Genomic DNA, 12225 nt, shown 5'->3' with positions numbered 1-12225 from the left:
TTCCTCAGTAAAACCTCAGCTAAACTGAATGAACGTGACTGTCAGAGGAGTCTAATCCAAACACTCATCAAGTCAAGTCTGACTGCTGTGCAGAAACAAGCCATTGACTCCATGTAGCAGTCGACACATTTGTCCTTAACTGCTCAGTACAAAACATTTGGTGCAGTGTGAGACTTTGATCCACGCAGTGACACTGAGAAGCTATTTGTGTCTCCACGCTCACACTCCCCGCCTGGAAATTGTGGAGTGTGAGCTCCACCTGGAACATGTTGGCAGCGCACCAGTTGTTGTCTGTCAGCTTTTGCTTGTCATTAGAGTTGGCTTTTGAAAGGCGGGCTGACACCTGGAGAACTTTATTATGACTGTACAACGTGCAAATCTCACGCCTCGTTCAGACGCAGACTGCAGCGTCTCTGTTCACACTGCACACGCCTTTTGAATAACCGCCATCTGCGTGAGGGCCCTCAGCTCGCGTTGTGCACTGCAAATACAGAAGAGAGTCAAAGTGATTGATCCAGGTCCTTCATGAATATGTTGCACTTGTTTTAAAGGAGTGAGCTGACATATTTACACATATTTTACTCTCTCGGCTTAGTAGTCGTCCAAGTAACCACAAATAAACCACATTATACAAGCTGACACCAGAGAGTTAGGTTGAGGGTTATTCTCATAAAATAGAATGACTCAAAACCAATAATGACTCCATCTTCTAGACCACTTAATCCAGCTCAGGCTGTGGGTGGACGGATCTGATCCCACTGAGCTGCAGATGAAAGCAGACTGCTTCCTCCGCTGATGGCCGCTCCTTCACAGGACAAAGAAAATGCAGACAATCACAGTCATACAGGAAACTTAGAGTCACAGGTTAACATCAAGCGCATTTTTGTGTCTGAACAGGGAGGAGACCGTATACCTGGAGGAATCCATGTTTGCACTGGAAGGAAATGCAAACTCAACACAGGAAAACCCAAAGCAAAACCGCAAAGCCACTGTTCAGCCCACATTATAGCCACATACCAGCCGGGCTTGACTCCCAGTCCAGATTCTCCTGGACTTGGAAGTTTTATAGTTGACGATCATCATGATAACAATCTAGTGTGGTCATCTGTCTGTACAGATATCGTTTTTGAAGGTTGCTGTGAAGGAGGATTATTTCTGAAATGAAAACTTTTGTCACTGGGAGTTTTTGACTCAAACTGGAGGAATCTCACTGTGAGCCAAGAGTGGTAATCACAACATCTCCAAAACCATCAACTCCTTCTAATCCCCCCCGTCTCCAGTTTCCTCCTTCACTGCATCCATAAACCTCCTCACTTGCCTTCCTCTCCTCCTCGTGTCTGACAGCTTCATCCTCTCTCTACACAGCTATCATGTCTTCTGAATACTAAAGGATCGCAGCTTCGTCTATTCTTCTCCAGCAAACTGTCTCATATGAGCCGTTCCTCTCATTTACTGGCACTTTCTGGGACTATTTGATCTACAGTTAGAAATAAAGTATGCTCAAATAAAGTCAGTACTGTTACAGAAGAGGAAGAAGCATCAGCATATCAAGGGATGTCTTGAAGGGTGACTTTTCTCACCCCTCATCTGAATCTGTATTCAATGTTCCGCTGAGCATGACCCTCTACATAGGCTGAGAGGTTATTCTAAATCCTCCACTCTCTGGAATCTGACCTCCTGTGCGAAAAATAATTTTCTGAACAGTATTCTAAAATTAAGTGGAGCCTCCAGCCAGAAAAAAAAAAAAGTTCTTCACATAAAAGAGCCAAAGATATTTATGTACAGCGGTTCATTGTGTATGAGGAGGTGGAGGAGGTCAAAGCATTGGGCCCTCTTCTCTTTCCACAGTTATATAAGGAATGCAGAGCTGTGGCCCACCACGGCTCCAACTGGTAATTAGAGTTGGTTTATATCGGGTTTGAGAGTGAGAAAAAAAAGAAAATGCACCAAAAAAGGAAAATGGAGAAAAAAGATTGATTATGAAGTCGGGTGAAGATGCGTGCTGTGAACAATAAGTGTCTGAGAAGCTGTGAAAACATTACAGTTTCACTTATTCTGTTCTGCTGAGCTTTTAGTGCCTCTTATTTGTTGGGACGATAACTACCCACAGACTGCTTGAAGTAGACTTAGCTGCTGTGTATAAATGGTCTTCATCTATCTGGCACTTTTTTTGTCACATGCTCACCTCCGATGGGGAGCAACGTGGGGTTCAGCGTTTTGCCCATGGACACTGTGACACATGGACGAGGCCAGATGAGGGATTGAATCCGTCTCATGATGGTCTACACTCAGCCCACGTTCCCTTTCACTGGCCGAACAATCCGCTTGGCGGATTCTGCTTCACAGTGACAGGAAGAGCCGCCTCTGAAGGATCGATGAGGGATTGAACCTTCAACTTTAATATTGGACTGTGACTCAATGTAACAACTGGGCCACTCAGTGCAGTAAAGATGGAAAATGATGCAAATGGGTATTGACAATATGACTTGCAAGGTTGTGGTTACACTCCTGAATCCTGATGTCAGTGTATTGAACAACAAGTTGCTCCTGTTTCAACTGTTTGCACTTCGGTGTGCAAATGAGTTTAAAGTGACTGAAGCAGTAATAACATGAAAAAAGACTGTAAACACAAGTTTTCTGCAAATATACAAAAAATGAGTGAATTTCCCTATCCTGAAAAATATATACAAACTTTAAAACGATAATGGCAGCAAAGCCCAAAAGCCTTCTTGTGTACAGTACAGTTGATTTTGCATGTTCATTTCCATTACACATTTCATTTTCATGCAGTTTTGCCTCAGAGCAGTTCCATGTTGGACTTGGCGTCCTTTCTGTATGGAGGTGGTGTATCTCCCTCTGTGTGCATGGTTTTTCTCAGTTTCCTCCCACAGCCCAAAAACATGTGTTTGAGGGTAATTGGTGTCTCTAAATTGCCCATAAATACTACTGTGAGCGACTATCTGTCCCTCTGTTTTTGCTCTATGGTGGATTAGCGACCCCACCAGGGTGTGTCCTGCAACCCTTAATTGGTTAAAGCGGTTTAGTGTATGGACAAATGGATGTTTCCAGCTGTCATCACTGTTTATCTCTTTCAATTTTTTATCCAGCATGCCAGCGTTTGCCAAATGAAAGAAAATGAATTACACAGTCTATTTTTTCCCCAATGTGTTCATTTTTCTGGATTTATACATAGTTAGAGGCTGGAAACAAGAGAGGACATACAGAAGGATGTGACACATATTTTTTTTTTTTTTTTTTTTATACCCAGGGATTTGGCTTCAGCTCTCTGCAACCTTAAGTCTGAATAAGAAGATGGATGGATGTGTATGATCACTTTATGATGACTGACTGAGCGCTCCGTACTCACGTTTCCTCCCTCCTTCCTCCTCAGGTCTCGCAGGTGCCCAGCCTGACCTTGACAAGAGAAAAGAACTGTATGGTAGAAACCTGATACCTCCAAAAAAGCCAAAAACCTTTCTGCAGCTGGTATGGGAGGCCCTGCAGGACGTCACCCTCATCATCCTGGAGATCGCTGCCCTGATCTCTCTCGGCCTCTCGTTCTATCACCCTCCGGGACAGGCCAGCGGAGAGTGTGAGTACAGCAGCTCCAGTGACAGGACGCCTTGTAAAACTTGTTCACTGTCATTTGTGATAACGTGTTGAGAAACTCACACAGACATAAATCGTCTCTCGTATTTTCACGATTGCAGGCTTATGGACACTCTTCTCACATCACTCCCTCTGACATTGCACACCTGCATACGTGCACACTTTTTAATTGGTGAGGCAGATTACACTTTTGTTTGCCTGAAGAAGTCAGGTGACTTATTGAGCACGGGCGCTAATTCCTGTGTGTGCGTTCATGCATCGGTCCGTGCACGTTTTGAGTGTGTCAAACGCGCCCATGAAAGGTACCGGGAAGGTTAATGAAGTGTTGAGCAGAGAAATAACCTTGAGCTCTCTGGGCCCATACATCAGCCCTGTGAGCCGTGAAACAGGAAATGAAGACAGAGACCGTAACGAGGTGCTGAGTCAGCAGCATCACTCATCGCGCCCAGTGTTACCACAGCGATGGAATTCATCCATCTTCACTATTAGGGGCTAAAAACACTCAAGAAACTTGACATACCTGCTGTTTTTATATTTGCATGTTAGATTAAATTAATTTTTGGTTAAATGGAATTTGATAATCACAGAAGCACTTCTACCTACACGCTTGCCTCTTTTCCTCGAGTTGTTTGATCTGCTTTGGCTTTGTGAATGAGCTCTTCGCATCACCAAATCCAAATATAGCCGAGAAACGCCAGAGGCATCGTAAAGCTAATAAGTGTGTCCATCTCCAGATACATAATCAAGCTTCCTCTTAACTTCAGGCACAAAAAGAGCAGCAGTATGTGAGGCTCCTTCCCACATTTGAATGATATGAATACATATGAATGCAAATCAGAACATAAGCTCCTGCAGATATGAATGTGTATGACTACTGGAGTGAATTAGAAAGATATGAGTGTGTTGTTAAGATTTTCAGACCAATGAAAGCTGCATGTGTGTATTGCAAGTAAGAGAAGATATTAGACACACACACTATTATTAGTTCTAGTTACACGAAGGATAAAAAAAAAAAAAACACCTTGTATTGTCTAAGCAAAGTTATACTGTCTGAACATCTGACAATACTACTTAAATATGTGAGATTTGTTAAAAGAAAATGTAAACCTGACTGAAGCACTAATACAATCCAACACAGAATTGTTTAAATTAAAAAAAAAACAACAGATATTCTGCATATACAAAAGAAAGCTTGATTTAATAAATACCATATTCCAAATTTGATACAAAATTATTTCAGACCTCATGTAAAAGAAAAAAAAACATAATGAAAAACCTCTTGAATATCTGTGAGGAGCTGATATTGGCATATGAAAATATATTGGTTTAAAATTCAGTTTTCTGATGTTGTGGTCCAGAATTTTCCCAGAGCGCCAAAAATGGACAACAAAAGGAACCACAGAGACCCCCCCCCTTAATGAACACAAACACACACACACACCATACACACACACATCTCTCCTTGTTGGTTCTGTTCATTAATAGGTCAAAAAAAAGCTCAGTGGTCCATAAATAGAAGCTGGTGGGGTGACTTAATTCTCATTTACATATGAAACGGCCTGGCTGCAGTTGAATGAGGAGGCTGTTAATTATGTCTGTAATAAAAACACACAAACACACACTCACATGCACACACAAACAGCATGCAACCAAACAACACTGTGGCACACAAAGGAAATACTATAGCACGGTAACCAAACCAACATTCTTTGGCATGGTGCCTTACACTGTGAAGTTCATCTTTCCAATTTAACATTATCTGCTCGTGAAAGTCTTGTCTTCAGTTTGCTCGGCCAGCTCGGTTTGCTTTTCAGCACCACGGACAGCTACCGATCTGCCTTATGATGGTGTGTGCATCTCTGAGAATGAGAGAAACACACACATCTGTGCGCGTTAAACACTCGTGTGAACACAGTCATACATTCAGCACCATGGACAGCTACCACGCTCACTCTATTACTTCAGATGTGCTGCAGCAGCAAAGTGGAGCATTCCGAACTCATCAGTTTAGACCGAAGAAAAAGGCTCTTTTTGAAGTTGAAAAGCTTATGGTGTTCAGCGAGATCTGACACACTCCTGCCAGCCTGTGTAGACACAGATTTTGATGATGGCAGTATATAGTGTGGTGCCACCTGTCAAAACCAGAATTTGAAAATGACATCCTACTGAAGAAATAGCCTACAAGTAAGATTACCGCTAATTTAAGGAGCACAAGAAGAAAAATGGGGGGAGAAAAACTTGAAAGAACAGAAATAATTTATTGGAACTGAAACGTGCTTGACACATCTGCTTTAGCATACCACTCTGTGAGAGTGGTGATATACTGTACAGATTATGACATTTAGAATTACGTCTGAAAAAATGTTGTTCAGGGTTCCGACACCTGACCAAGCTTGTCAAACACTGAGTGGTGGCAGTGAATTTTAACCATACCATTAAAGGCATATTCGAGGATTCTCCGCCTGTTTCGAACAACATGGCCGATGTGCCATTTTTGGAGCACTGCGCATGCGCGGCTCCCTCCGCATGAGGACTGTGGGGAGCGCGCACGTCAGCCGCATGTCAGTTTGTTTACATCCGCGCAGCTGGACCATCGTCTTTCCGCATAGGATTAAAACACAGTTGTAATCATGTGGGACTCTTCTTCCAATCATACATAAGAATACGATCTGTAAAGTAGTTTCTTACGTATTTATGCAACAGAAACACATTGGAATGGGATAATCAGCATGTTACCTGTCCAGCAGACACTTCCCCACGTCGTGATCAGTCCTAAATCCCGTTTGTGCTTTGAATGTCCGCCACCTCGTAAAGGAATCTCCGAGTAAAACTTGCGTTTTGCCCTTCTTTTCTATGGCCTTTCTTCTATCCTCTGCCATCTCAAACAATGTTCTTTTTTTGTGGCTAGCCGTCTTCGGAGGTTTTCGCGGGAGGAGCAAGCCACTTCTGCAATGGTCGCTCCCGCTGCATGTCACTTCCTAAACAATGCTCTGCGCATGCGCGGCTCGAAACCAGAGCGCGCACAGAGGCGGCGACTCGACATGATACGTCATCACTCATACGCGTTCCCACATTGATTGACATTATGACTGCCCAATTACGATTTGGAACCATACAATTCTGATTGGTTCTAAGGATCCTCCAGCTTTAACAAGCTGCTCAAGGTTTTAAAATCATGCATTTTGGATGACAGTGAGGATGAGAAGCAGCCGGAACAGAGCATGAGAATAAAGTCATGTCTTCGTATGAACAAGATTTAAGATATGGGGTCTTATTATAATCAGCATAATATTCTATTCAGTTCAATACAGTCAATGCAGTTCATGCTGGATGTGCACATTTATAGACTAAGGCTGTTATGTTTGTTGACTGATTGCAGTGCATCAATATGGTAAAGATTGCAATGATTGATAATTGAAAAACTTGTTCATTTTCCAGTCCATCTCATTAAACTGTAGCTCTTAGTTTAATTAGATTCTCAATAGGCATTATTCAGTGATGTTATATTAAAGATTCATGAAACACTGAGAAAATTGATTACCAAAGAAATTGACAGTAACGTCTTATTTATAGACACACTGTATTTTTTTAGGTTTTTGTTGCATCTTTTTGCAATCTGGATATAAAAGACATGCCAATATGCCAAAGTTTTAACTGACGAGGACATTATTGCAAGCATTAGTTGGTTAATCTACTATAATCACATCAAACTCCAGCCTTTGATTTGCTTTTACACATCCAAGTCAATTGACTCTAGTTCATCAGAAAGGAACATACAAGCCTGTGAATAATTTCAAGCTCTTCTCATGTTGTGTTACGTCATTTTAGGCTTCCCTTAGATGATGCAAACTCATAAAAGGATCAAAAATCTCTGAGGAGAAGAGGAAAGTTGCTCTTTTGAAATTCCCTGGAACTGTCCGTCCCAAAAACAGCTCAGGATACGGGGTCTGTGCTGGTTTCTGTGTGAGCTGCAAATGCTTTTTTCAGCTGCGAGCGAATCACTCCTCTGTGGGCTTTCGAAGGTAGCTGGCCAAGAGTGTAGGAGTGTAGGAGGAGCAAAATGGCTCCCAGAGTATTACATGAGGCAGCACACGCAAGACTGGGAGTAGACATCGTTTTATTTCTAACTATACCCGGTCTGACAGTGTGAAATCATTCAAATGCAGGCTGCATTTGGAGAACAACAAATGAGCAGGTGTGCTGGTCAGTCCAGCCATTTTCTTTAATCTCAGACGTTTTTGGTACACTGCACTTATCGCACACACACTGAGGCACTGCACGTGACTGTATAGAAGGTGAAGACTCACTGATCTAAAATTTTTTGAATCTTAAATGAAATCTTGAATCTGGATTCACTTATAATAATAATGTGTGTTGCAAAAAAATGCTGTTAGCAGTGTGTAAATTTAAATTCTTTTTACATTTACTGTGCAGATATGATAATATTGACGTTTCAGTCTGATGTTTAATCATTTGGTAGAAGATTTTGTTTTGCTGTTTTGAGAAAACTTTATACAAATTCATATTTGTAGAGACTGAAATTCAAATGGGTTAAAAAAGCCTGGGTTCAGCTTAAAGGGAACATCAAATAGTCTGTATCGAGTTCAAAGCGTCAGGACATTATTAGCAATTCTAAAAGAGCCTGGGACGAGTTCAGGGAGCGATTTTGTTTTTTAAAGAGATCAAGTCAAGTAAAATGATTTGCTCAGGGTTTTTCCACTTCAGGTGTATTTTAAAGAGTAAAAACTCTCTCTACATATGTGTCTTTGTTTCGTGTAAGTATTCAGTGTAGTTCAAAGAGTCGTCCACCTGAAGAGACTCACTGACTTCTGTTAAATACGTTTTTCGTTGCTCACTTCGAGGGGATGTTAAAGGTTTAAGCGGAGCTTTTCAAGTACCTACATTTCAAAAAACAAAAGGTTTTTTTTCATATTTTCAGTAAACACAAAGATAACTTGAGCCAGCAGCTTGAGTTTGTTCACATCGACTTCAGTTTATTTACACAGAGTGAAATCTCAGTCGCAGCTGTCTTCAGCTTTTCAGTGCAGCGGGAGATTCGATGACGTCTCTCTGTACCCGATTTATTATGACATTTCCATCCTCGGTAAAAAGTGTGTGTGAAATATCTGTCCATGTACTGTATACTGTGTACCGAAAACAACAAATATAGAGCAGTTTTCTAACCCGCAACTTCTTCTCCCCGTGGCCGCAGCCTGTGGCACGGCGGCCGGCGGAGTGGAAGACGAAGGCGAGGCCGACGCCGGCTGGATCGAGGGCGCCGCCATCCTGTTGTCTGTAGTGTGCGTGGTGCTGGTGACGGCCTTCAACGACTGGTCCAAGGAGAAGCAGTTCCGCGGGCTGCAGAGCCGCATCGAGCAGGAGCAGAAGTTCCAGGTGGTGCGCGGCAGCCAGGTCATACAGCTTCCTGTGTCCGACATACTGGTGGGGGACATCGCACAGATCAAATATGGTGGGTGCAACATATTTCAGTGACTGCCTCTCTGAACTGGGGGGTTTGGTAGATTACCCTGAAGCATTTATGCAGCTAAAATGTGAATTTCTTGACCACTTTATATTCTTGCGCACATTGTGCAGCATTGTATGTATGACAGATGCTCCACAATGTTCTTATTTTGTTTTACTATTATGATTGATTTTGTTGGAAGTGTGTCTGTGCTTCCTAAGGTCCAACTGGATGAAGTTATGAAGCTCTTTTTTTAAGTAACAATTGTTAGATCCAATCAATCATGTAATAAAGACCAATAATGTGGCCATCTTAAATGTAATAAAGTGAATAATAACTGTAATTTTTAATTATTTCTGGGATTCAGAGGGCAACAAGTAGAGCCTCATGATACCGTAAGCAGTTGCAAGTTAGTAATTCAACAACAGTAAGTCAGATATCCTGTAAATAGATGCCCTTACTGTCATTTTTCCAACACGTACAAAGATTACTGTGCGCCTGGAACTGTCTGCTGCTGCAGATCGTCATCCGTCTGTACTGTTTCAGGTGATCTGCTTCCTGCGGACGGCGTGTTGATTCAGGGTAACGACCTGAAGATTGATGAGTCCTCACTGACTGGAGAGTCCGACCACGTCAAGAAGTCTGCAGACAAAGACCCCATGCTGTTGTCCGGTACGTCGGTGCTCCGTGCACGTGCATGGTGTTTACGTTTTTATTTAATGAGACCTTCTCATGCAAAATGCAGTGAAATGTCCAAAAAACACAATCCAAAGTCCAAAAATCTATGTTGTCTTTGGCATTTCTGCTTGGTGGCCTGGAGGGCTAGATTGTAGCCTCTTGCGACCAGTTTCGGCCCACGGACCTTATGTTTGACTTCTCTGATTTAAAGAAATATTGATTTACACCTGAAAGCTTCAGAGAAATACTACAGTTATTTAAATTAATGCAACATGTCATATCACTTACCTGAGCCTTGTATGAAGTATTGAATATTATGGAGGAAATAAAACAACCTCGACTGTTCAATAGAATATTTCTACATCTGGTGTTCCCCTTCACTGCTCTCTGTGTTTGTTCCTGCAGAGACGACAGAACCTGTCGGATTCTTAGAAATGGAGAATATCACTGATAACAGAAATGTGGGTTAATCTGATCCCACATCTTAGTATTTTTTCCTGTGGATAATTAGCTGTGTGCCTTTTTCTTGCCTTCCTTAATTAGCTTCATTTTCACCCACACTGACTTACTCTCCCAAAGGTTAATGATTTTCTATGTGTGTGTGCGTGTGTGTGTACTGTGCATATAGAAATGCACCAGTCTAAGGCGGTCTCCTTCTAATTTGTACAGTGACACATTTTACTTCTCTATTATAGCGCACCAGATTCATAGAGAAGTCGTAATTCAATTAAATTTAGACTTTTAACTTTAGTTGTTGAGGTTTTCTCTTTACATTAAGATTTCAAATCAAATTGTTTTTGCTACATGTTACCATCTCTTAGTTTTTAAGTTCGTTCTAAATGTGCTCAGCGACTTTAAGTAAAGTTTCAGAGTTTAATACAGTAAGGTGCTACAACTCTGCTGTAATTTAAATTGAAGAAGACACAAGACACAATTAGAAAAGCTAAATAAGATCACCTTGTTAAACAAAAATGGCAGATGCAGCCATTATAGAGGAAAAAGCATTTCTTTTATTATTAAGGGATCCCATTAGTGAGTAGAGCAATGCAGGGGTGTCAAACATAAGGCCTGTGCACCAAAACTGGACCACAAGAGGCTCCAATCTGGCCACTGAACATAACGTAAAATAAAGCGTTTTTGTTTGTTTTTTTTCAAACAAATCTCTTGAGAGTAGCAAACCCAACAGAGCTGAGATATCAGTGATGCTGCAATGAAAGCTAACTAACTAGCATTAGCCTCAACGCCACGCTGTCAGTGTGGTTTTATAAAAACATGCAAGTCAGTTTGGTCATGTTGGTCATTTCATTGTGTTTTTCACTAGAAGGTGTCATTAAAATTGGGTTATGTTGAGTTTGCAGTAATTTTCAGTAGTAATTATTTGGTTTTGTGAAAATATCGACATTTTCATCACTTGTCCTCTGTGTCACAACAAAGAAAAACCTCAAAGTTTAAATTTAAAGGTTATTATGGCACTATTTTAACGGTCTCACTCAAACCTACTCAAGTTGAAATTGGGCTGCTTTTGGCCCCTGAACTGAAATGTGTTTGACACCTCTGCTTTAATGATTCACGAGCAGTTATGTGACCCTGTACTTTAATATTGATTTCATCCATATCTGGTGGTTTGACACCAGCTTTTTTTTTATCCTGCTTATTACGACTGTACCTTGAACAGACAGTCTGTAACCGGCTGACATCAGCTTGTGCATCAGTCCACACGGTGCATTTAAAGCATATTAACTTCTAAACTTTCTCCCCTAGAAGGAGTTAATTAAACATGCGATCTGACCTCGCTGCTCGCCACATTTACTGTGAGCCAGCATGGTGGGGTTCTACGTGTGAGAGAACAATTAAACGGGAAAATAGGTCCCCTGACCAACTCGCAGGTGTGGCTGCAATAAAAATGAGCTCTGAGCATGGAATGCATGCCCTGGGTTGAACGCCAGACGCTGCATCGCTGCGTTTGCCAATCAACACACTCTCGTTGAAATAAATCATAAACTGTCAGCCTTCTGTATTGGTCGTTTGTGTATAACTGGATGCTGCTTTCCTTGTCAAATTGAAGCCTATTGAGATGAAGCTGGCACTTTAGGGTTGATATTGCTGTGCAGATCAGATATCATGGAGTAAAATACAAATATTTTATTAATCCCTGACAGAAATTCTTTAAATTATTATGCAAACAACTGCATTTGGTAACTTCGGACTCATGTTGTCCTGTCCAGTGCAATTTGTCTTTTGTTCATAGTCGATCCAGTTTAGACAATATGCTGAATTGTGGGAGATTTGGGCCAATTTTAGATTTTCCAACATATTTTTGTGCATATAGATGAAGGTAATGATATTAAAGTCTTAAAAGTGAAAAAAGTCCTGAATATGCATCAGCAGCACTCGAGAGTGAAACTGGAGTGTGAAGATTTCAGTGAGAGGCCGATGAAAGGTTAAAAAAACACTCACTAATACAAGGAACACAC

At 41.4% G+C, this 12225-nt stretch overlaps 1 protein-coding gene across 9 annotated transcripts in view; it reads left to right on the top strand.

The window, feature by feature from the left end:
- Positions 1–12225, top strand: part of atp2b2 (ATPase plasma membrane Ca2+ transporting 2) — a 100448-nt gene that overhangs the window by 46098 nt on the left and 42125 nt on the right. For all 9 annotated transcript variants that reach the window (XM_030092177.1, XM_030092181.1, XM_030092180.1 and 6 more), the window contains 3 exons: positions 3392–3592; positions 8822–9079; positions 9620–9745. In XM_030092177.1, the coding sequence (XP_029948037.1) occupies positions 3392–3592; positions 8822–9079; positions 9620–9745 (585 nt within the window). The remainder of the gene's footprint in view (positions 1–3391; positions 3593–8821; positions 9080–9619; positions 9746–12225) is intronic.

Source organism: Salarias fasciatus, chromosome 5, assembly GCF_902148845.1.
Source record: "Salarias fasciatus chromosome 5, fSalaFa1.1, whole genome shotgun sequence".
NCBI lineage: Eukaryota > Metazoa > Chordata > Actinopteri > Blenniiformes > Blenniidae > Salarias > Salarias fasciatus.
This window is presented reverse-complemented; position numbering and strand designations above follow the sequence as displayed.